We start from the raw sequence: 26,744 nt of genomic DNA on the forward strand, positions 1-26,744 counted from the left end.
TATTATTTTTGCATTTTTAATTAAAAAGTTAAGAATTTTTCACGTTTTTTTCCTTCAAATCGATTTTCGTTAATGTTGCTACACTCGAATAACCATATTATCGCCAGAAAAGGTGTCCTAATGTCTAACCTTTCCAGAACACTGGCGATAAACTTTTTTTTCTCTCTCAGTTTTTCCAGGATGGCGGTTTTTCAAAACACCATGATGTAAACTTTCATAATATTTTTCTCCAAAAGTATCAACTTAACGAATAAATGTTATAGAACAAAAAGGTATTCAGAATAATGTAGAGAATACGTGTGATTTTTTTCAAAAATTTTCCAACTATTTTTGTATTTTTCAATTTTAACAATTTTTTTCAAAAATTCACAAAAAATTCACACCTATTCTTTGCAGATTCTTTGTAAACACTTTTTGTTATATAAAATCTCTTTGTAAAATTGAAACTTAAAAAAAAAATTCTTTTCCGGCGCATAACAAATAAGTTTATATTTTTTTCTTCTGTTCCTCATTTAAAACTGTGTACTCGAAATCGCGTCTCCAAAATTGTCGTTTTCATGGGAATGGGTCAAGACCCCTGTCGACTGTTTGGTTAAAATATAAACAGTCGTAAAGTACAGAAATTAACATATCGCTTATGACTTACTAGCCCCCTTGAGCCATCTTCGACTCAAAATTTAATACATTTCTAAATTAGATGTCAAAAATTAAAACCATTAATTATATCAATTGAATCGCACAGAATCTATTGGTACGTTAAAAAGAGGAGTCAACGAGCATCTGAATTGGAAATATTGAGTTGGGGACAACAAATGGTTACAGAACCTTGAAATTTTGCAGGCCCATACGTCACTTGTCATATATAACGCAACCTATATCATACTGTCAGTGGAAGTGACAGCTGTACTTTTTAGGGTTATATATGGCGATCTCCGATCCAAACTGTCAGCTGACTACGTTCAACGTTGTCAAACGTTGCCTTTTCGCAATGTACTATATCGAATCGTGTGAAAGACTCGGAATGAAATACGTTCTGCAATGAACTCAACTTGAATATTATTCACGATTAAAAAATAAGATAAAGCTTTTTAAAAAATATTGAAAGACTGTCAAGTGAGTAATGCGACCTTAGCCATATCCCTTGCGCGACGTATCATTAAATGTGGATCCATATTTATTGTGACGAGTTACTAACTTTCCACGATCATTGTTATGACTAGTGTTGCTGTTAATTTCATGATTAAGCTAATTTCATGATATAGTATTTAATATCCATTTCGGCTTCGCATAAGTTACGAAGCACTCGTACGATAGAGAGTGTTCCGGAATCGGCAGTGCGTTCTTAGCTGCCTTGTACCAACGAAGAAATCTTCCAAAGGATCTTCGGAGCGTATAATTTTCGAAAAAGTTGAATTTTCGAAGAACTAGATTAACGATTAATGCGTACGAAGAGCTTGCAAATCGGGTGAAAGATCGAGTGTTCTCTTGAACGTGAATGGTCGTTTTGAAAAATGACTTTGAGGGCACCCGGTGGACGCAAATCGCTAGAGCTCTTCTGTGTTCTATGGGTGATTTGGCTGTACGCGCGCATCGAAGCATATTCTTGTTTCCCTCCGCTGTTCCTCGTAGCCAGAGTGTTATTAATGTAACGCGCGAGGCTGGCGAATCACTTTCAATTTAGTGTACTGCTGCAGCTCGTGTGGGCTCCTACCGATATATTGGTACATTTTCAATGGGGCGTTTCAGGCAAAATCGAAATCTCCTGCGGGACCATTTTTCTATTTTATCGTTTTCTGTTCCAGTCCGTAAGCGAAGAGAAAATATAATGCTACGCGTTTCCGAAGCATCTACAGCGTACATAAACGTTGATTTCTGCTTTCCCTCCACACTTCGTCCCAAAATCATTTGTTCCTGTTCGATTCCTCATTAATCAAAGATTCTCTGTAGCCATGCAAAAATGTGTGCTCGAAAAACTCCAGACGATTTTTCCCAATGCCCGTTTTTCCACATTTATTTATAATGGATTTTTAAAAGTGACTTTTTCGCGTGGAGCAGCTCATACGCGCTCGCGTGTGTGAGTTTTCGCGCGTGATATGCGTACGTGTGCGCTGGGTTGGCCGTGCGGACAATTCGAACGAATAATTCAAAGCGCGTGGCACATCGAGTTGGGCCGAAGTCGAGAAGCCAACAGTAGTGACGCGGCACTCGAGCCCATCGATCGAAAACGAGAAAAAAAAATAGTAAAATAAAAATAGAAAAAAAGAGCGAGAGAGCGAACGCGACATCGTTTATTCAGACCTTGCGGGACGTATTTCAGCCCCCTTTTGCTCTGCCTAGAGATAGCTCTGCGTTCGAACCACCTCCCGCGTATGCATTGATACAAAAAATTATGTACGTCGACTGAAAGGTTCTCAATTATATCGTGACTCGGTTTCCCCGAGATATTCCAACGCAAATGTCAGCTCAAAGATATTTCTTTCCTTCGCCGAGGTCATCGCGGTGTTGAGACTACGAAATAAATTCGGTAAATTGATTCGTCCGCATTGCCCCGCGGCCCGCACAATCTTCCCTCTTAGCCTCTTGAAATGAACCAACCGGCTGGCGCCCTCACCCTTTTCCCTTATACGGACACAGTAAAATCGCAGGCAATTACGAATAATTCGAGGCAAAAGAGAAGGCCCGGGATGGATGCAAAGGAGGATCTTCCATGTGCCGGCTCGAAGTTTCATTCCCTCAGCAAGTCAGAATATTGCACGTGGGAAAGACGAAATATATATTCCACGTGTCTGATCTCTCTCTCTCTCTCTCTCTCTCTCTCTCTCTCTCTCTCTCTCTCTCTCTCTCTTTCTCGTTTGCTTCTTCGATAATGGAATAACTTTGGGTCGCGTTGAAGAATCCTCGGGGGATCAGCGCTGAGAAACACCCAGCAATATAACGCCCAGCGCGCCTTCCTTTTAAAAGGGAAGAAAAAACCTCTCGTGCAGATGACACGCGGATCGTTCGATATTCCCGAGGAACTTGTGTACGTGGCAAATACGGTGGCACAGGAGCGGTATACTAATATCACGAATGACGTGCGGACGTCTCGGTGAAGGATTGTCGCTGAGCGAAAAACACTTTCAAAAGCCAGATTATCTCGCACGCGGCCAATACGGACTCTGTCTCTCAGGAATACCAAAATACACTGAGAAAAAAGGCCATTGGAACAACGAAATGTGGGTTTACGGGGTGCCGATGAAAAATACGATCAAGCCAAGGTTAAATATGATTAAACGAACAGGAGTCTTAGATCAAACTGCAGATTCGTTCTCCCCTAAAACTTTGCAGTCAAATGAAGAAAACTCTTACGATAACACCAATTGTTGTTGAATCAACAATTTTTTTCTCAGTGTATTACTCTCCAGAAGATTCCCAGGGGAAGAAGATTCACTGGAGAAACAGAGGAATCTTAATTGTCGGATTAAAACCAAGAAAAACCGATTGAAATTTCTCCATAATTTTAAATGCTACTTAAACAGCTGTTACACTCTGTCTAGTTTTTTCGGTTTTTAGAAACCAAAATTGAACAATCGTCCGCACTGTTTGGAGACACTTTGTACAAAATATGAGCCACCTAAAACGTTCTTGATTCTCAAATATACTGCACTTTGTTTCGTTGACCTTCAATGTTACGAAAACAAATATATCGTTGCATCCCGTACGTAAGAGATTCGATGAAATTTCGTATCGCTCCTTCCCTCGTCAGACGTTCAGATAACCGATAAGCTCCTCGCGATTTTATCACGGTCATGTCTTCTTTAGGATGGAGCTTGCGCAGGAGAGAAGTCTTAACCAAGCTTACATTGGGTATACATACCGCGCGTCTCGAAACCAGCTAGTTATGATGAATAGCCAGTATACATAGCCTCCTTACATCCCCTTTTCATGGAGCTTTTCTTCCCCAGTACGTATACGCGCTACTTTATATTCAGCTGGCAGCATCGCCTCACTGTTTTTCTCAGCCTCGATTCACTTGTGCTTTCTTGCGCCATTTTTTCCGCTACACCGCTGCATAACTCGCTGTATATGTTTTCTTTGTTTCTCACATTTATTTTCTCAACGAGATAAAAACATAATTCAATTTTGTTTAACCTCGTTGTTTCATTCATGAGCGTCAACCTTTGTTTTTTTTACACCGAAACGTGACTTTTCCCATTGGTAGTTGATACATTTTCTTTATTGAATTAACCCTAGAACGCATTACTGGGGTGTGAGCACACCCCACGCGAACTTCAAACTACGCTCCCGTCCTAACAAGCGACATTATCGAATGATTATCGACGGATTTTTTAATATATAAATTCAATTGAAATTAGTTTTATCGTACATCATTCTTTTCGTTATAAAAAAACGAAGAAAATGGTGTAGGATTAAGTCAGTTTAGCATCGTAGGACCGGATTTATAAGCAGACAAAGAGTGGGGTGCGTTCAAGCCCCGGTCATGAGGTTGAGGGTATGAAAAAAGGCACATGAGGTGTAGGGTTAAGTATTTGGGAGGCTCGTTGACGTTTAAAGATATTCGAGCACGCCCATTTTGCAGTGTTCGTCGATAAAAAATGGCGGAAGATAAACTTGCAACTTCGAGAAAAATCATTGTCTCATTCATAATTTATTAACGCGTTGAAAAAGTTGACGAGACTCACCCAACAGCCTCCTTGTAGAATACGCTGAAGAGCGCTATTCCCACTCCAGTGCCAGCTTGAACAACCATTTCGACAAACTCCCTCCGTTTTTTGAAGTAATGGCCGAGTACGAGTCCCGCAGTTTCACGAACAAGACCCGCTCCTGCGCCCAGCACCAGACCGTAGCTGTGGGTATATTGCAATTTGCAAAGAGTAAATACGTGTATATAGAGTCGCGTTGCAGATAGAGCAGCGGTGGCTGGGAAACAGACACGAGAACTCGGAAGTGCCGGAGCTCGCACGTGCGAAAGACCAAACTTGCGAAAAACAAAAACGAACGAAAAGCTAGAGAAATGAAGGAAAAGACGTTCAGAGTTGAAGAAGCAGGGAATTACGATGGAAGTTTTGTTCGCTCTTGAAATAAAATAAAAAAAAAAAAAAAAACAAAAAAAAGTGAGAAGAGTACTCTGAGATAAGAAAACCCGAAGATTTTCCTCGAGTAGAACAATCAGTATAATTAGAGCACTAGAAACGATACTATAAAAGGAATCGTCTTTACTTAAGTTATTTCTTCAATGACTTTATCAACGTTCCTTTGACCGATTCAACAAACGGGAAAAAATCACAATTCGGATTATTTTCTTATACCACAAAGAGTGCAATTATCGATTACGATAATTGGCAGTGTATTCGGAGTAATTTTGTGTTAAAATTAACCCCTTTTGGTTCAAGAAAATTTATGATTTGTGAGAGACAATAGGAATTTTATTGGGATTCACATTTGCTTATTTCGACATTTTGTTTCATCTTGGCTTGGGCCATTATTTTTTCTTGATCCATTTTCCTTTGCGCTCTCTAATGCGATTTTTTACATAAAAACTGCATTATTTTCTCCAGGGACGAATGAAATTTTGGGTTCAGTCAGTGTTGGATCCCCGATTAATTAATGGCTCGTAATTTCATTCGCCAAAAGATAAGTTGAAAAAATTGATTTAAAATTTGGAATTAGAACTCTGTCATTAACTTAAAGAGACAATGTCTTTAATTGGGAAGTAAAAATCGACGCGATTTAGACACACATAAAATACGATCCTTCGAGCATCACTCAATACTCAATTCAAAGAATTTTGTTAATTTATCAAACAACAAGTTTCTCTATTTTATATGACATCTTTTAAACATTCCGTATTGATAAATTTTTGGCGTTGCTTTGTTAAATAAGCAAAAGGTTAAGAATTTTGAAAGGTATTATTTTTCAATCAGATTCGTCGCATTCATGGAATCTTGATTGGAGCGATTGTAACATCCTTCGAATTGATTCGATCGGGGCCTGGAGTAATTCAATGGTAAAGCATGTACGAGAAGTTTTCCTTCAGCCAATGCTTCGCGTTCGTAGCGAGCGCGCCAATAAAGAGCATAAAGGGTTGCAATTGGCTTTAGGTTTGCCTGCTGGATTTTACGAGCAATAAATCATGAAACATTTGTTTTCAAATTGAATATCCAACCTGATAAAACTTCTCTTCGCAACGGGGCTGGCCCGAAACGAATAGAAACATATATTATTCGTAGATAACGCTCGCAGTGAAAATCCACCTTTATACACCGATAAAGGACCAGTGATAGACATACGTTAAAAGTAAAACAAAAGAACAGCGCGGGGAAAGGTTGAGGAAGAAAAATAAGAAGTAAAGCTCGTAACCCTCTGGCCGGCGAGCGAAAACGTTTTCTCGAGAATACAAATGGTTCGCTTCTTGCTCTCGTGCCACGGAACCATTATTTTTCCAAAACTCTCTCGCTCTCTTACCGTTTTTTTACTGATTTCGCTGAACCGAAAGCCCCGCGAGCGCCCCCTCGCTCTCTCAAATGTTTCGTCTCATCTAGCGATCTGTTTTTCTCAAATTGCGACGCGAGAGCTCGGAGTCCAATTCACCTAAGCAATTTTACCGACGAACGCAGCTGGTTTATGAAATATTTTTCAACCCCCAAAGTTGCGTTTACGCTGTACGAGAGTCTTTCTTCAAACCGGCCAAGAGATTTCCCTTCATCATAGTCCCGAGCGAAAGACGAGTTTTATTCATACATCAAACTTTTAATGGGAATCATCAGCTGGCGGATGTTTCAGAGCAAAAAACTAGAGTGCCTTAGATCTCCGTGGCTTTTTTTTGCTGCATGGGACGGCGAAAAATTCTCTCCTGCCTTTTGCCCACTTTCTATTTTTTAATATATCAACCATACTCTCGCTGTTGTTCGGTAAACAAATTTTCACGTTAATTTCTCCTTCCCGAAATTAAGCACACAGTGCTCGAACGGTACTCCATCTCGATTGTACTCTAAAGATATTCAAAGTGATTTCATCTGTAAGACTCGCAAGTAGCTAGAGAATCACGAGCGTATACAAGTTTCTATAACGTATAATAACCGCAGCTTTGACTTTTTTCCTTGCTTCGAGCTCCCTCGTCTTCATAATTTCATGCGAACACGTTTCCATTTTCCCAAGCAAAAGCTAATACGCTTGGATACACAAAGGCACGCTAATAAAAACAGTCGACATGCGGCGGAGCTTCCATAATCTCAGGTAGAAATAATTTGCCATGTTTTCATTTATATACGACAAAGCGAATGCCGAACAAAAACAAATGTAAAAAAACAGTTTCGTGGCTCAAAAGCTTTTTCGAAATACAATGATAACATTGAAAAGCGAAGAAGCTCAGGCGAAGTCTGTGTAACAATGCTATTTACCTTAATAACACTTGATGCATCTGAAGAGCGAACGATGTGAAAAGGGATGCCAGGGCTAGAACGAGGCCACCAATCACAGCGGTGAGTCTCGTGCTACCACGACGACACGCACCAACCACCAAGGGTGCTGATCCACGAGACACTGCTGCACTCAAAGCACCGACCCATGCTGAAATGTACACAACACGTAACAGTTCAAAAGCCATCTTTGGACTTTTATTCTTTGCTCATCGATATCGGGAGGCAAATCGAATTCTTTCAAAACTTTTTTTCAATATTTTTTACAATTTTCGTTTTTATTCGAATTTTCTTGCTTTTTCTGTGCGCTTTTGTACGATGCACTTTGACTGCTCCTCAATAGAAGTAGCGAAGGTGCAGTAAAGTTGCAGAAACATAAAACATTTGACAAATTTTCAGGGGTATAGCTCCGTTATGACTCAATGTTTTTATCGAAAATTTCAAAAAATTACAAAATCTTTTTTTGTGTTTGAGAGGAAGAAGTAGACGAAGCTTTTCAAATTTCTGTATATTAGACACCCTATTTTGAAACAGATGGAACTCAAAAATATTCAAAATAAAGGCAAATGGGTCTTGGCTTATTCGTGAAAAAGGGTCTCCCTTCGCTATGTATTTGCCAAAATAAATCTTCGAATCTGCAACTATTTAGTCCAACCATGCACTCGTATCCTCGAAAAGGTGAAAAACATCACTAGAAATTAGCATTTCACAAAACTATCGAATGATAGTTAAAGGTGGATCATTCGAAGATGGCGTTGACGGCGACGCGTAACAAAGGCTTTGGATCGTGTCACCGTCCCAAGAGTAAGGAAATAATGTTCGTAACAAAGATAAAGCCTGCTCATAGAAGAAACATAAAGGGCAATTTATAGTTTCGACTTGGCAGGTAACGCTTCGTTGATTTACAGCAAAATTATTGAGAAAGTACTCTCACCTCTATTAGGTGATTCGACATAAAAAATAGATCGGAAAATGGTGTTTCAGTGTCGAGGCAGACTTACATACAAATGAGAAAAAGGAGGGCCCTGGAGAACGAGTGGGTGATGGAAACATGGCTTTCGTGAAATTCCTATGGGATATCGGATTCCTGGACGGGATACGTATAGCAGGGGGTCGAATGAGGAATGTTGAGGAAAAATACTCGTATCGCGGACGCTCGACCGAGCTCGATTATTTGCGGCATGCTTTTTCAACCCCAATACCGCATTCTCTATAGTCTGGACGTTCTATCGTAAGCGACGTCCACGAATTATCGACTTTTTTCGCTGGGATACATCGCGTTCGTTTACGCTCGAGGTGACTGAAAAATACGGAGCACAAGGGAGGCCTGCAGTTGATTAGGGTGCAGGTGAAAAAGTTTGGTGATCAGGAACGCTGTGGTCCCGCAGAGAGGGAATGACACGTGGAGTCGGGGGGGTAAAAAAAATCCATTCGAGCGTGATTATAATTACTTGTGCTTCGACCTTGCTTGCCGATGTAAACAAACACATATGGAGCGGAAAAAACATGGAGAACGAAGTTTCCAGAGATAAAATCTATGTATATACATTTTTTATGCAAAGAGCAGCACATCGCGCGATCCCGTCGGTGTGGTTCTTCTTCCTATATGTCGCTTGACCACGGAGCAATCGACCCTCCTCGACCCATCCCATTCGAGCACGAGAGTCAACAAATTCCTGAGGGATAACCGCACCCGTCGGTGTGTAGGGTGTTCCATAGTGAAAATCCTCCCTCCCGCGGTTTTACCTCGATGTCCTGAAAAATAGTCACTCCCTGTCTCCGCGTCCTCTCGTTTCCTCCAGCGTCGGTCGGGCACTTTCACCGTTGTGTTCTCACGCCCGCTAGCTTCACTGCTCGTGTGACGAATCGTCGAATTTTCCTACTACACGTTGATCGACCGTGCGAGTTAGCACTGTACATATTAAGGTCGATCCCTCGCTTCTGAAACGCCGGAAGCCCGCGTTCCGGCGGTTTCCAAAACACTTGGCACCTCCCCGAAGACACCCTAATTCGATCGATTCCCTCTTTGCGGAAAGAAAGCGCGCATTAAACGGCTCTTGCTACTGCTCGGTATTCGTCGTCTCAATCACGGGGAATCGGACCTTCGATAATAATCGGCAAATAGGAACGAAACTCCTCTCGGAACGCAGCAACGGAGGCGAGTATTTCCTCGTTAATTAAGGCGATGATCTGGGTCCCGAAGTATTTTGGAAGATACTGCTTATGTATACCCAGATATCTGTGTGTTCGTAGCTGATGGGGGATTCATTGGAATTCTATAATCGCCCTGGTACAGCTCATATCTGTACATTGTCCCATTAGCGATCACGTATAATTTTGGCCAAATGAAGCTTTACTATATCCCCGCTCCGAGAATCGAGATAGCGATGTTGTTCTAGGCCCCATGCACTTTGTGTATTATGCTCTTATATGGGAACAACGATCGATGGGGTAGTGAGAACATTTCGTCCCTTCTGTACGTATGAATATGCATTGGCCTGAATGCATAATGAGAACGTGCGTTTGGACATTTGTGACTTGAGTGCTCAGCAAGGAATTGTTCTGCAGTCGTACACATACATATACAAATATGTCACGTAGGTACTCGTATATATGTGATCGTCTCTGTCGTTGTCTGCCGGATATGTTTCAACAGGTAGTGCAGTGCGGTGGAATTTTCGTCCTGATAAAACGACGACGCCGAGCTGGAAAAGCTCTGACAGGGACGAAAATATATATTGGCGAAAATGTTACGAGACCCCCTCAAGGCTACTTTACGACTTTCGCTCTTTTCTCTTATTGCAGAGCTCATTGTGGAATAATTTTGAAGAATTTTGCCTGGGAACCTACTTTTGTGTGTCTAATCGCGTCAATCTCTGCTCGTCGCTCATTTTCTCGTCCAATTCCTTAGTCTCTTTGTGCTCGGATCGTTAATCCGCATACACTTGTGTTTTTTATCACGTTGATCATTGAATTAAGTGAGGACAGATGTTACTCTGCGCGTCTCGTGGCTCCTTCAAAGTAAGTTGAGGCATTTGAGAGTACGTCGGTCGACTAACCTCAGGTGGCATTTTCGAAATCAAAATCCTTTGAGACAGTTTGACCGATGAAGAAAAGGCTCTATCAGCCTACGCAGGGCAATGGCAAAAATTGACTGACAGAGCCTTTTTTTCATCGGTCAAACTGAGTCAAAGAATTTCGATCTCGAAATTTTCAGCTGTCTCTCTCGCACTCACGGTTATTGCGATGTCCTGATCCATCTTAGGTAGGATCAAGCTTTTATTTTTAAACGCCGATTCAGAGACGGGAATCATTCTTGAAGATAATGAAACGTGGTTTGCGCTGGTGAATCAAACACTCGATTGTCGTTACTGGTCGACTCTCAGAGGATTGCTGAATGTACGAATACGAAGGAGTGTCTCGGTCCGAGGAGAGCGCGAACCGAAGGCGCTTCTTTTTGAGTATGTACATAATCCGTTGCGAAGAACGAAGGCTACAATAGCGCGTGTAATAATAGAGGAATTCTGATATTATTTTGAATCAGATGGGAGCTCGAACAAAATGATTTTTTTTCAGAGCGTAAGTAAGGCTTGTTGATTATTGTCGAGTCTTTCAGATTCATCAGGAGAATTGTAGATACTGAATAAACGATTCATTCCCACGGATATTGGTTCTATTGATTGGGGGTTTTCTAGGCTTACACTCGTCATCCGTTGCTGACGGTTGCAACGACGAAAAGCTGACGAGAGAGGGCACTGAAAACGAAATTTTGGTGCAGCGTCGAAGTATTTCGATGCTCGTACCCAACAACATTTTTCAGCTCGAATAACAAAAATTTGAGTACTGCGACAGAATTTTTTTTGCAGTGGAACAAAACTTTTTTGGAACGATTAAAAATATTTTGAAATCCGAAAAACATTTCGTTTTGCAGAGCACAACAATTCTCACTAACTTCTGCACCTCGTAGAGGGCAATATTTTAGGGAAAGAAATGACTATCGCCTCAACTTCCTTCAATTGCACAGTCGATTGCTGGCTTTCGATGAAATAACTATAGTTTCAAAGCAATATTGTGATTCGACATTCCAGTGAGAATGGAGCTTTTTCTGTGCGAATAAACAGAAAAGATTTTCATCTAACTCTTTTTTAAGGTCGTGCTCGAGATTGCGTCGAGGTGTTTCCTCAACAGCATGAAATGTCTTGGTAAGATGCACTAAAAAGCCTTCTACTTGCATGGTTCAGCAAGGCTATTGGACGGAGACAAAGGAAGGAGGAGAGTGCCTGATCCCGTAAAGAGTTTAAGTATGTAGTATTTTCTCGGGCTGTGAGCACTTGTTGCCTGTCCCAGAACTGCCAGCAGCAATAGGATAACGTTTCAAATGAAGAAATACGCTCGTCGTTTATCCGCGTTCTAAAGTCATATAAAAAGAGATTTAATCAGTATTGTATGAATTTAAATTGGCACATCTTTAATACGCTTCTGCGTCTTTGTGTCGCGTGATTATCCGCAATAATGGAAGTCGTTGATTGATCGAAAGCACGCCGGGTAGCCACCGGGTCGCTTGTTATCATCAGCATCTTCGTATTACTGTCAAAACGGAGGAAAATCGACTGGAGTTTATCAGAAGGGCGCAGCCGAACGGATTAAAAAGCGACATTACGTGGAAATCGCCTTTTTGACAGTGAGCAAGCAATATACGTTTTAAATGTCAGTGGTTTCGCCTTTTAACGGCTTGCCTCGTCAGCTCTGCCTCGCTAATGCATGATCCACTCTTCACCACTGACGTCCCTCGGGGCGCCTGTCAGCCTCCTCCTCTCCCTCTTTCCTCGATATTTTAATGGACTTTTGCATCGCGTTTCATGTAGTACATCAAGCATATTTCTTTTCCTCGAAGCAGCTTTGCCCAGCATCGCGATAAAAATGTGTTTTCCGCATGAGTAGCGTTCGTCCTGGTGCTTGTATCTCGCATCACAATAACTCGAAGGTCTTCACCCGGGTATTTTATATACCACGAATATACAAACTGCAATTGGTAGCGGCACGAAAAACATTTATCTCGGTTGCATCGCGGACTCGGAAAATCCGCTATACTTCCAGGAGATAACGAGAATATTATTTATCCGATGCGTTCGCAGGAGCTTTCGGGATTCCGCGAATACGAATGGGCATTGTTAGAGGACAGAGTCGAGGATATAGAACCGGATAATTTGTCAATTAGCGAGTCGACGCTGTCAACATGAGCTCAGCTTCTCTCTTCGCAGTGGATCAAGATGGAAGGCGCACACACAAGAATATAATAACATCCAGCAGCAGCAGCAGCAGCAGCATAGCACAGAGACGTGATACACTATTTCGAAATGAGGCTTGACCCAGAATTGTTCGCTTCCTCCTTGTCCGATTTTCTGCTGTGTGACATAGCCTTGTTGCTTCACAATATGTGGTATACGTACGAAGGAAACGTAGCAGAGTCTCTCTCGTGGTCCCTGCGGTAGACCCCCGCCGCGTAACAGTGTCTGAGCCCTCGATGAAGAAGCCTCTGCTTATGTGTGTGTGAGTCACACGCTTAACGGTGCCAGGCCAAGAGAGAAAGAGCGAGCAAGGGTGTAAGCATGAAGAACGGTAACACGGCGCCGAGAACCCGAGGCTTTTCGGATCTGTTCAGGGACATATATGCCAAGCCGTGACCTGACTGTCGACCTCAACAGCCATATACAACCAAGCTATACAGCGCACGAGAGCTCGAATTTCGTTTTATAAAGCTTTTCGCCAATCTTGCATTTTTCTGGGAAACACACACCAGCACCTTCCACGATATCCTGGAAAATACGCTTTTTCTATTGCATCTTACGAAGGCACGTTAAGCCAGGATCTCGTTGAAGTTTCAACTAAAACGCGAAGCATCCGCCGCGGGACCTCATTGAATATCTGGAGGATGGGCCAGCTTGATAAAATGCATGGAGCTATATCGACGAATGTTCCTTCGTCACCGCTTCGTAGTTAAATTATTTTCCGTGTCCTGCTGACACACGAGGCAATGCGTTCTCTCTGTTTATGAGCAGAGCGAAGGGCAGTGATTCGACACGAGCGAATCTCCATCGTTATCCCCGAAACACGTTCTCTTCGCCTCTCGACGCAGCCGACTATATTGCTTACGGGTGATTTGGTTTGCTAGGCTGTTACCCGGGTCCTGGCAATCCACTACGCCATTTTCTCCAAGTACGTGTAACAATGTTGAAACGGGTTTAGGAGAAGTCGTCTCCGATCTATCGTAGGTGTACTAAACGAGAAGCTCACTCGACAGCTCTATAGATATAGGAGGTCGCCTGGTCGCACAGCGGAGGTGGCTTAATGGATTCGCATTGTGCAACAGGGCTGAGTGAGGAGAATCGTGTGCGCAAGCGGTTATGTGTCCGTGGTAACGGACACCTTGATGCATCGTCGTTTGTTCCTTTTTATTTTTATCACTATTTTTTGGTCACAGCGCGCCATCAGCGAGCAACCAATCCTCTCTAAACTTCCCGGGCATTCACCAATCCAATAAATCCTCGTGGAGGGAGTGCTTCGGCAGGGCTCGACGGATTCTCCGCACCCGGACATATCGTCGCTGCGGCGGCAATACCCACCAGCGGAAAAACCAAACGGGAGAGAGCACTGAAACGTTCAGGAGCACGTTCCAAACTCCGTTCGAAATCCCCCTCTTCCCCAGCGCACCCTCTTCACGATACAACCCGAGCGAGACGGCCCAACTGCCAGTTCATCTTAAGACCTGTTGCAAAAGCTTCGAAGCTTGTTCTGCTACGCTCCATCGTATATATAACAGCCCTGCCCTGAGGAACGTTCAACTTACGACGGACATCGATCCCACGGTAAAACTACCTGAAAGCTCATCCCAAGTACGAAAACTTGATACACGAGTTTCAAATAGCTTTTCGATCGCCAGGATATTCATGGCCAATTCTACTAGACACTTATTCGAATGAACCTTTCAACTCGTTCTTCGTGAGTCAGCGAAATCAAAGCAGCTGGCGAATGAGAAACTTTGCTTCTTGTCGCGTCGTTAAAAACGTTACTCATTCTACTCCTACAATGAAAATTGCTTTTACTTTTCGAATAGAGATCAAGGATCTTTAATTATCATTGCGGATTTCATTGGACCTAAGCACAAGGGTCGACACAATGTTGCAGCGAGTTCATCGTCGACGATGAGCTCCCACGTGTGCTGGGCACACAAAAGGCTCTACGATTATTCTTTTTTATCTATTGTGTCACGGTTCTTGTGAGCGGAGTCAAAGACACGTGAGAGCTTTTGTACGAGCACCGAAGCAGGCAGGCAAACACACAAAATATCGTTAATAATACAATTCTCTTAATCCCCTGGGGAGTTTCAGTAATTACGAACTATTCGAAAGCCAGCATTCCAGGGGAAACTGTGAATCAACTCTGTCAACTTTATACCCGGGAAGCAGCCATCGTAAAAACGTATTTCAGCAGTAAAAGTGACGACGTTTGCGGTGGGCCTGCTCGCTCGGTCCACTCCCAAAAACAATTATTACACGATGTTATCACACAATGCAGTCGTGAAAAATGATTGAAGATATTACGAAGAAAGCTGATTGCTTATTATACACATTATTCAAGACACTCCCCCCGAGAGTGAAATGATTGTTTGGACGGATGAGGAGTCAGCACTTCCGATTTCCTGCGACAGAGAGTTCAGCTCTTTTACTGCCACCCTATTCTGGTTATGACTTCCTAGAACTAATGGCATCGCAAATACCGACGCAGAGATTTCAATTAAAGTAGTCATCCAGCCGGCACAATTTGCCAAGTAATTTAACACGTCGATGGTTCGAAAAATTCCTAATTTCGCGAACCGTCGAAACTAATATTAAATTCATCGAAAATGTCGTTTTTAAATGTCGTTTTAAATGTTTTTGATTTCGTTTCACGATAAACATGCTGCTTTATGAGACTTCGATGTTTGAAAATTAGTCCCTCGACGTTTCGCGCTCGGTATTCAAAGATTTAAGAACTTGCTTTACAGCATTAGTATTACATGCTACTGCGTAGCAAATAACGTGTCTCGGTCTGCTCTCCGCTGAGGCGGATAAAAAGCTGTACTTTGTAAAAAGTGCGAAACTCCTGGAGATATGCGCCCTCCCAGCGAATGGGGAGTTTTCCCGAGCGTCACTTTTCTCCTGTAGAATACGTACGTGGGTATTTGACGATGTACATCCGTGCGCGCGTGCGTGTCTGCGTTGCTCGCCGTGCACGAGGAAAACGCGGCAAACGAGGAAGCAGAAAGAAAATAAAAAGAAAGAGGGAGCATGCGAGATCGAGGGCAAAGTCAGCTCTTCTCTGGGAGAAAGTCGGCCATTACCGACGGAAATATAACCGAAGTGGAAAAAGTTTGAGAAATAAAAGACAAGGAAGCGACTCGGGGAGAAGACCCGAGCTTTGTGAGCAGAGCCCAGGAGATGGCTATTTCACTTTTTTAGCAATATAAATTACATACACCTTCCTATCAATGCTGTGCATAAATTTCCATACTTTTCCACACGGAGCTCTGTTAAAAATGAATCCAAAAAATATACACAAAATTTATTAGGTCTATATCGCGTATCAAGAATCTCGATCTGTCCCGATTCTCTAATTTAATATTCGCCTTTCCGGCGAGAATAATTTTTCTCAAAATCGTAAAATAACAATTTATTTCAGTCGCGGTGCAAGTTGGATCATCGTTACTCACTGTTATAATTGCTTTTCATAAATATTCGATAAGTTGTAGCCTCTTCGGCATCCTTTTGAAATATTCACTGCGGCAAAGATTTTCGAGGGATTCTTTCGACTATATCCGCTTTTGAATAGTCGATTTAATAATTCGGTTGCCGATAAAATGAAAAAGTGAGTCAAGGACGTTCGAGTATCCATTAAGGGATATCTGGTAGGTGCTGAATTTTTAACTGTCGACTCCCGGGACACTCTTGAGCGGCGCAGTTCCCTCAGCTTTTTCCGTTCTCTTGAGCTCATACCTCGAACATACAGTTCGTCATCGTTCAACACAGTGTACGTGTAGACTGCAGCGGTAAATTAAAGGAAAATATATTAAAGGTGAACGAACGACTCGTCGCGGAAAATGCATATTTTCTTCGATAAAAATTGACCGGTTTATACGTTTTTCGTAATTTTCTTTACGAATCAATGCTCCCGGTGATATATCAGCATGGAAACACGTGAAAATATCGATCAGAATATATCCAGGGCTGCAGAGAGTGAAATATACTCAAAGTGTGTCAACTGCAAAAAACTTACTCCGATCATAAAACCCCGAATGATTTATTTATGCAAATGCGACTTTCAGCATATGCCACAGTTTTCCTAGAACTATTCGACTTGTGCATTATTCCGGGAGAGATGAAAAGTCATAAAAATGAGATCAAAGTCGTATCTCGAAAACTTTTCACCACTAAGACCAGGGCACCAAATCAGTCTGAAATTTGGGTCACCTTTAAAGTTCGATGTCTCGGAGTGTTAGCTTCAAAAGCGTTCTCGCTGTATCGACCAATTCGTGGCTATAAAACACGACGAGTTTATGCAAATCAGCATTGATCGGAGCAACGACTAAGAAATTAGAAATTGTGTCGCCACGAGAAGTTTTGTGTTCCGTATTTCGCGAATAACTTTTTCAAGTTTCAACCGATTGACACTCGAGTCGATAAACAACCTTGGAAACCTCCAGAAACTGAGGATTCTGCACGTTAATAAATATTTAGCTTCTATCAGTTTTGGTACGAAAACAGAAAAAAAAATCTTACTGATAAGCGGTCCATAGAGCACGTAGAATGAGAAGGCAAATGCCCCATGAAAAGAAAGTATCTCTAAAGCATGTCTAGTATTGTATGAAAAGTATATTCCGCATATATAAAAAATACATATTTTTTAAACTTTCATACATACAAATATATGAATCATGTGTTTATTTTATCAATGATTTTGCCGATTTGAGTATATTAATCATGTATCGTATCGTTATTAATTAACGATAAATTTTCTTTCACATTCAATATACATTTTTGATAAACATTGGATACATTTTTTTTCAATTTTGAATGAGTATTTTTTACATAAAAAGTACTATAATAATCGATAGGAAATAAGTTTTTTTTTTTTTTATATAAATCATATCAAGAGCCTCGTAGGAGTTTCAGGACAAGTACATTGACAGCCCTGTTTATATTTTTTTGTATCAACATTACATTTTCATTGCACTGAACATTTATTTATCATATGCCAAATATGTATGATTAATGCATGGAAAAATATATATTTAATATAAAAAAAATCTAACGTTAATAACAACACAATACATGATTCATATTTGTTGTAACTACACTGATTTGAATTTACCGCGTTTCAAGGGTCGATACACGAATTAATAATCTCCGTACCGTCAACCGAATAATACGTTTATTTATATCGTCGATATCGAAGAAATTCTTCATCAGCTAACATGCATCAAGAGCCCAGGCCTGGCAACAAGGAGGGTTCCAGATAAGTGAAACAATTTTATAAGAAATGCTCAGAACAATATTCTCAGTTCGAAACGTTAGTAAAAATATTATACGATTGGTTGACGTGTAAAAAAAACAATGAATGAACATTTTATACTTTCTTAAATATATAACATTGTATTTATGAAAGTTAAAAAAAATGCATTTTTTATATATGCGGAATAATATACTTTTCGTGAAATACTACATAAATTTGAAATTTTTTCCATGGGCCACTCGACCGCGTGATTTTTTTAGCTACCCATTGCGGATCGTTTGCAAACTCCCCATGGAAATCCATGCTGAATCTGGAATAATGAAAGTGTACACGAGTAGCATGTGTTCGGGTGAAAAAAGCCTGGTGGAGGGAAAGATTTTGCAGAGATTCAGTAGCGAAACGAGTGCTGGGAGTAACGAGACTGGGGTAATAAAAACATTCGGAGTCTGAATATTAACGAAGTGCATCGCTGCAGTTTTCCGCATTATCTTTGAGCAAGGTGATATTCGCGTGTGACCGAAAGTGGTGCCGGCGCATGCTGTGAGTTGTGAGCTCGTACGGGAAGCGTTGCCGAGGCTCCGCAAAGGGTAAAAACGAGGAAAGTGTGGAAGGTCGAAAAACCTACGGGTTTAACCGACTCGACTATTTCAAGGCATTTTGCTCGCCCACTAAAATCTTTTTTCTTCCCTTTGCAAGGAGGACAGAAAACCCATAATTATATATAATCGAGTCAGGTAAACATAGAAACTTTTATCGTTTAGTTTTCTCTCCTCGCTCGATTCACCTTGTTCTCCATTGCTTTCAACGATTTTTTGACCCCAAGAAGACGCCTAACGAAACACACGGTCATAATAATTTCGCGTGGTGTATCGCATTGCCGTGTTATTTATTTAATCGCAAGGAGGAAGAACTCGACGCGCCCGCGGAAGGTTTGAAAAAGCGAATGGTCTTAACGGACATACTGGCGTGTCGTCGAAGCCATAATGCTCTATCGGAAATAATCGTCGAATGGAACTTTTTCGTCCGCAAAACCAAGCAGTCTCCGCTCCGTTCTTCGGTCTACATAAAGATCTTCTTCGTCTATGTACTTGGAGCAGGCGATTCATCGAAAAGAAAACGAAGAAGACCGTGTCTGCACTTCGACTTCTCAATTACCCGCAGACAGTCACGAAAGACTTCTCTCCTCGGTGCAGAGGTTCGAGTCACAAAAAGAGGAAAAATAGATCTCGATTATCGCGAAATCCCGTTTCCTCTGTCCTCGCCTCTATATCAATCTATCCTAACCAGGAGCTCTCTCGATTATTTCATCCCCCGATCTTTTCCTTGCTCTCATCCCCCGAGACTTTTTCCTCGCCGCGTCTTCTTCGTATTATCCGAGAGACTACTTCTTCGGATGTTCCAAAAGATATGGTCAACGAAGAGCATTAAATAGACCAAGAGTTTTAATACCCGATTGCAACGACGCCGTTAAATAGCTCGATAGTTTTTCTTCTCCGCGTACCACCGATGCGGAAGAGACACGCAAACTCGCGGAGAGCACCGAGATAAAAAGACAGACGAAAATATAAAGGAGTGAGAAGCAAAGGCCTCGGAGGGAAACTTCTCTAATTGGATGTCGTAAGCTCTTCTCGATTCTTGGACCACCCCATCACTCGCTTGTCAGTTTCCTTCCTCTCCCTATTTTTTTACTCAACGTTTTCTAGATGGTATCACACTAGTGTGTTTGCGGGAGTATTATTTGAAGACTGCAGCTATCCCCCCCCCCCCCTCCCTCGTTTCTCTTACATCAAAGACAGACTCACGTCAGAAATCCTTCCAATCTCAGCATCCGTACATAAGTTGCAAAGTTTTTGCTAAACATCGAGAAAATCTCGAAATATTTATCATCAGGAAGAGGAATCGATTTATTTTTGAAAGCTCGCGTGACCCGCGCCCTTAAATCCATGACCTCGTTCATTTCATTCGCATCTCTTTTATATGTTTCCATAAGTTCAAGTCATTACGGGGCTGCTCTTACAGAATTTTTAATTATCGTTAATTACAACCGTAATCATATTAAATTAATATGAAGCGTTTTTTGTTTTTTTTTTTTTGTTTTTTGTTTTTTTTTTTCCATTTGTGTAGAAGGAATACACTGTTTCTCTCTGGAGTTAACGAGTTTGTAGAAAAAAATGAGTTTGACTGGTAAATACAGGCATATAGACGCCGATGCAGAGCGTAAAAATGGACAGGGAGCAAGACAGAGCGGAGCGGCATACGCGAACATTCTTCAAGCTCTTCTACAGCCGGAGGGAGAGAGAGATCCTCGAAAAGAGTAAAAGTTTGAGTGGAAATTCCGTGAAGCACATCTAGCACCTGCTGCGCTCTACTCTCGCTTTTCCATCGCGCTCCAGATCGTCAGAAACCACCGAGTGGGAATGTTCTCCCCTGGTCGGAGCTCATCCCTTTCTCGTATTCTCTTATACAGACAACTATTGATTGATCACACTATTCGCTGCGGAGATTCGTTATTTTTCATTATTTTATTCTGGTTTATGATTAAGCGATGAAATTCCGTGAGTTTGATAATCGTGTCAGGGCATTATTAGGGAAATATTCCTCAGTTTAACAGCTCAAATGGTAAACTTAACCCAAAAGAACGAATCCCGAAAGAATTTACTTATTCGAATCCAAGAAAAAATTCACGCAAAAAGCCATAAAAATGCTTGAAAATTCATGTATTTTTGAGAAAATAAATCCTCAAACCTTTGACGATTCCTTTTATAAATCCCTTTCGAAAAAAAAAAACTTTCCAATTTACGTTATTCACAGAACGAAATTAGTTTCCACGTTAAGGTAGTTCAGTACATAGACGTACGAGCTGTGCAATCTGCCGCGCAAATAGAAAGCGGCGCTGTAATCGTGGCAACAACGCCATCCTCCAACATCACTACAGCGTCGAGCGTCAAAATGTCAGTGTTCCCCGAAATCTTATTTATTCGTCACGAAAGAAGTTAAAAAGTGTTCAAATGGCAATTCAATCGAGAAAGGTGGTCAAACACTTGAGAAAAAGCTTCCATCCGAGACTAGATGGTCAAAAATTCCCATTTTAAAAAATATTAATCCCACAATAGTACTGAATACAGGACTGCTTTCATTTTAAAGCTGTAAGATCCGTTAAGCGTCGATAATAAAAAATGTAAATGAAGTGCTATCCAGTGAGGCGTTAAGGCATCGCGTACAAAATGACCAATTATTTGAATGGCGAACATCTCGAAAACTAAATGGCGAATCGACTTGAAATTTTGACAATTGCTCCATATTTAAATTTCAGCCGGTTCTTGAGCTTTCAACAAAAGTACAGAACTACCTAAATCTTTGATCTCTCATTTGAATAAGCAGTCCCACATTACTACCGAAATTAGTGTACAGCAATATCTTCGGCGCAGGATGCTTTGCAGAAGGCTTGCGAGGATGTCCATAAATAAGGAAGCTGGTCGTCGCGATAATTCAATCATGAATACCCATAATACGGGCAAAGGACGTGATCCATATGTATGTTGATGGCTCAGAAGGATTACTAGTGAGAAAGCATTAATCTCTTGGGTTTGGTATATAAGTAAATGTAGAACAGGTAGAATGTAAAGTGTGACCCATCTGCATCCATCAGCCCCGGGCACTTGGAGCTTTTATCGAATCCTTCTTATTCTCGTCCTCTTTCATTCGGTCTATTCGACGCATGCAAGTGGGCTGGAGACGAGGAGGAAGGGGGAAACGAGGCGAACGGACAATTTCTCGATTTCTTCCGACCTCTTTCGTAGCCCGGGCAATGTGCGAAAATTCGTAGCTCGCACGAGTGACGAGACACGGTGGGAACGAAACGAGAGCCAGAGAAACTTTTAAATATGAGAAATTCTGTGCCGCTGGTGAAATTTATCTTGGTGAAATGTTCAGGCAGACGTGGAGGTAAAGGTTCTCTAAAAACTGGTGGCTGAACTCGAGAGCAGGTTAATCCCGTTTTACTCAAGAACTTGGCACCGATATTTCGTTCAGCTCCATGTTCGGTTGTGTACGAATGGAAGTTTTGGAAATCAGTTCGCTGCTGCAAAAATGAGCGTAATTTCGGAGTTGTCATTCGAGAGATTCGCTTTTTCGGAACCGGAAGTTCAGCCGACGTATCGAACGAACAATTGTCTCTGGGATAATCTTCTTTTTATTCGAGAATCATTTATCCGACAATTCTTGCACGTGAATATTCGAACACTCGATGTATAAATGGGACCGGGAATAAAAAGTAAAATTGAAAGAGTAATATCGAAGGGAGTTTGAAGGGCCGGATCGGTGTCTCCGGCTGGCAGGAATCGTGAATTCCGCCCTCGGAAAATCGGCTCGGTGCGATATCTATGTATAATTTACTTTTTTATTCGTGGCTCATACGTATTGGAGAAGAAGTGAAAATAAAACGCAGTGAGCGCGGGACGAAGAATATAAAAGGAGAAAAACTGTAAGAGCCTCTCTTCCAGGTTCTCCATTTCGTTTTATTTTGGTTATTTCTTTATCTCCCTTTTCACCGTTGCTTCGACGCTTTTATCTTTTTGCGGCTCGTCTCTCGTTGATGTGTTACTCACCGATGCCGTACTCGCCTCGGCCGGTGCATTATATCGTGCTTTACCGAGGCGGCAAAGAACATGGAGTGGAAAAAACCAAGAAACATATAAATTCCAAGCGTTTCCGGTTCTGGCGCAATATTCCTAACGAAAAATGACCAAGGAGCCCATTTTATGAACTACTGCTTCCATACGGTTGGAGGCGATGCGAACCGGCACTCACATTCGTACGCGAGCGTATAGAGCGCTACACGACGACTCACCTATGTCCATTAAGTGACGCTCGCCGAGATGACGAGCTGCGTAGAGATGCAAAACTCCGAAGGCCAGTTGCATCCCAGTGGTGAGCAACATGGCGAGAAAACCTGCTGCACATACGAGCCAGCCCCAGCCACCCTCGGGATAGAAATGCGTTCGCATACCAGCAACATCTATCCCTGCAAAAAAATTATTCATCAGCTCCAAAATACATGTACAAGGATTTATACGAGCGTTGAAATTCTGGGTCGAAGTAACGAGGCCACTGCTTTTTCGTACGTGTTTTTTTTTTCTTTTTCTTTTTCTTTTTCTTTTTTTTTTTGCACCCTTCGTAAAGCCTGACATCTATTCCTTTTATGCAGATTTACAATTAGTTTCTCATATTAAGTCTTCGTTGCTGTCTTCATATTTACAGATTCAAGGGATTATACAGCGACGAACGGAGAATCGGTGATGAAAGGCCGACGAATTCCAATTACTTTCGTCTTTCAATGCGCGTCCTATGCGGAGATATCGAGCAGCGAATGGATTCTGAAAGTTGATCTCTCTATTCCACTGTTTTTGTCTTTTTCACGTTCTCGATAATGATTCCAACAAAGAAGCCTTTTCATTGTATTATTTTAATCCTTTTTCATGATTTTCCAATAGCGTTCGGCTGAAAATAACTCGTCGCAGGGCTACTCTACCTCCGCATTTGTCACAAGATACGGATACACGGTGCAGAGCATTCAATAAAGAAGACTTCCCGAATAGATAACAGGATTCTGTGTCGCGGAAGAGAACCGGAGCCCGGGTTCAGGGAGGTTGAGATAATTCTAGAAATAATGATGAAATAATAAATGTCTGGGAAATGGCATTTTAAAAAGAAATAACGAAGCGCGTACAATCACACGCCTCAAGGAAGGAGAAAAATTGCAATTTATATAAAAACGAAGCCTGCGCGACTGTTGAACAATGCGGAATTGTGCAGCACACCAATCATTCCAGGAGCTATCGTTGGAGGCATTTTTTTCTACTACAAAGTTTTATTTTATATTCGTATCATTTTTTTAATTTAAAATTTTTAAAAAGTATCTTTTTTCGTATTATAAAGTGCCGTACCAACAAAGTACGCTTCGTCCGTAAAATATTTTTGCAACACTCAAAAAACTTCTCATATTCTTTCGCTCTCCATTTTACGATGGATCAGCAAATTACTTGTCAATTTCACGATATAATCGCTGGCTGAAATTCACGAGGAAAAGATAAATATAAAGTAAGAAATGGAGTTGATAAGCATCTGCGAGATATACGACAGCCAAAAGTAGAGTCGATCTTGCTCTGCCTCTCCCGAGCTGACCTCTTTCCAATATGCACTCTACAAAACAATGTCACAGTGCGCATCATAAATTTTGGACGAGTTTGTAAAAAACTCGTGAATTATTGAAATTAAATAAATTGAATTAAGAGATTCGGAGGAGGTCAAAACTTGGTTAAATTCAAATAGTTCTCTCCTCCCACGCACCACCAGTCGAAAGAGTCCGACTCTCATTGATTAATATTCGATCGATGTCTCGTCGGAAGGAAGAAAGAGGAAAACGACTAATCCCTCGAGAGACAAAGAAGCGTTACGAATGGATGAATGATCTCTCGATGAGAACTTTGTGCTGATAAATAAATCGAATGAAAATCTCTCTGGACCATCCTGCATTGTGACTCATTATGTTCAACGATGAAGATGCTGCAATTTATTAATCCCATAAATTCGCTTCACAGTTCGACTGCGGATGCAATCTATTTATAGTCCGTTAAAATCGATACAAAAACGATGCTTTCTATTGAGAGCGCTCGGAAGAATGGAGTGTTTTTTCATTTACCTGTTCGCCGGAGCGCAGGCACGCATCGATGCAAGCTCCGCAGATCACCGAGAACCCAATTCGCGTTGCCTGGCAAGCTCTCATCCATATCCATGCATCGTACTCTGGGATCTGAGGAAATAGACGGTAAAAAATATACGTTGAAAAAGTTGAAAATCTATCGTTCCAGACAATTTTCTTTGCGTTTGAACATATTGCGGAGAACGATAATGGAATTGCGATGAAAATTGGAAGTGAAGATTTTTTAAAAATCCTCGTTCCCTGAACTGATTGAGTCGCAGAGAAAATGTGAAAAAAAAACAACGTTATATTTGAATATACATAAATTAAATAGATTCGGTAGACCTTGGCTAATAGAGTCGGAAAGGTTGAACCAATTAACGGAGAAACTGGGTGGCAATAATTTCTATTAGGTCGTCCGGCCAATGAAGAAGGTAAGAGAAGAAAAAAACTGGAAAAAACTAAATGAAAGCGCGAGTGGCTCAAATGCCAGGGAGTATTTCTCGAGAAATTCTTTCTTTTCGCGTCTTAATACGTCTCTGACATCGGGGGCTTTTATTAGCTGGAGCTGCGCGCTCTAGGAAATACCAATATACGTCCACCTGTTCGGTCCATGTCAGGCTACTCGTTGACCCTTCAACTACACGCTGCGCACATAGTTGTATGAATAGTTCGAGGCTAGAGTGGGCTCCAGAAATGCTCGAACTTGTGAGAGGCAGACTGGGAAACATGGACGAAGAGTTGAAAAAAAACGAAGGGAAAAAGAAAAAAAATACGTCGTTGGGAGAAAAAAGGAGGGAAGAAAAATGAATAACTGGTTGGAAAAGCCGAGAGCTGGTAATGAAATACGTAGTTGCACCATCTCATCTTCTCAAGAGGAGGGAAAAATGAGACGAAAAAAGCCCTCGGGGACGTTGTACTTTCCGCGCATAATGTGTACGTACGTACGTGTGCGCTCTTCCCGCATCTACTCTTCTCGCATTTGCAATTTTCATGCCACCACCGATTTCATTATATTTTCCTTAACGAACGATCTACCTTCGCTTCATTTCATATTCGATTACTTTCTTCTCGAGCCTCTCACTCTCCCGCGATCCTTCATTTTCGTCTCGCTTTTCTACCAAACAACATTCGTCTTATGATATTCTGGCTACACCGATGCACGAGTTGTTACTGTTGTTTCCGCTCTGGGTGCGGGCTGCGCTCGCAGTCTGGTTAACACAGGAGCCATTACTTCTGAAATTCCCCGGGAACTGCGGTAAGTTCCTCGTGAGTGCATTGTTGCGGTGAAATCACAACTTTACATCAGCAAGTCGGTGCTGCACGAGTACGCGAGCGGGGCAAGGTAGCTTGTTTACCCTCGATCGTTCTCCAGGCACTCTGCTCTTCCCTGCAACTCGCGAAACTCTATTCCTTAAGGTACGCTCGAGATCGGGCGTGTCTGCATCTGTTTTAAGGGACGCTCTGCCTCGGCCACGTTCCAATATCACTTTCTTCGCGTATAATTAATTTGAAAACATCATCGAATTTCGACTGCGACGAGGGCAAAGTACGGTCTCTGATGGAACGAGGTTCTTATTCTTGGTCGTTGACGCGAATATTTTGCGTAGGAGAAATTTCGCTGGGATGACATATTACAAAAATCGGAATATCGTTCGCCAATCTTTATACGCACGGGATTACGAGGATGAAAATTATATCGAGGGATTCCAAAATCGCGGTGTTCTCGACGCCCCATTATTAATGCGGGATAAATTTCACCGGTGGAATTTCATTAAGTTTTGTCATCTCGCAGACACGATTTATGGTTATGGAAGAAATTCAGTTGCAATTTATGCTTCTACTATAAACTTACGAGGCACCGAGCGGCATCTGTATTATGCTCGTGTCATATATTTCCTCAAGATAATATAACTAGACCCGAAACAAATACTGTAGCGCAACAAAAGCAGTGACAACGTCAGGGAAGAGTATTTTCCATCGGGACCTTTGCGTCGGACCTTTTTTCAGATTCTACTCTCCCAAAAGCGCTGCGAGAGCTTTCCCTCTCGGCTATCTTGAAAAGCTCGGAGCTCTAT

At 41.7% G+C, this 26,744-nt stretch overlaps 1 protein-coding gene across 1 annotated transcript in view; it reads right to left on the bottom strand.

Moving 5' to 3' along the window:
* LOC122411014 (monocarboxylate transporter 10-like) overlaps nt 1-26,744 on the bottom strand; it is a 56,465-nt gene that overhangs the window by 21,815 nt on the left and 7,906 nt on the right. The window contains exons 3-6 of the mRNA XM_043419527.1: nt 24,667-24,777; nt 22,816-22,989; nt 7,401-7,569; nt 4,683-4,847 (exon numbers count right to left, since the gene is read on the bottom strand). Of these exons, the coding sequence (XP_043275462.1) occupies nt 4,683-4,847; nt 7,401-7,569; nt 22,816-22,989; nt 24,667-24,777 (619 nt within the window). The remainder of the gene's footprint in view (nt 1-4,682; nt 4,848-7,400; nt 7,570-22,815; nt 22,990-24,666; nt 24,778-26,744) is intronic.

The sequence above is a fragment of the Venturia canescens genome, chromosome 5 (assembly GCF_019457755.1).
Source record: "Venturia canescens isolate UGA chromosome 5, ASM1945775v1, whole genome shotgun sequence".
Taxonomy (NCBI): domain Eukaryota; kingdom Metazoa; phylum Arthropoda; class Insecta; order Hymenoptera; family Ichneumonidae; genus Venturia; species Venturia canescens.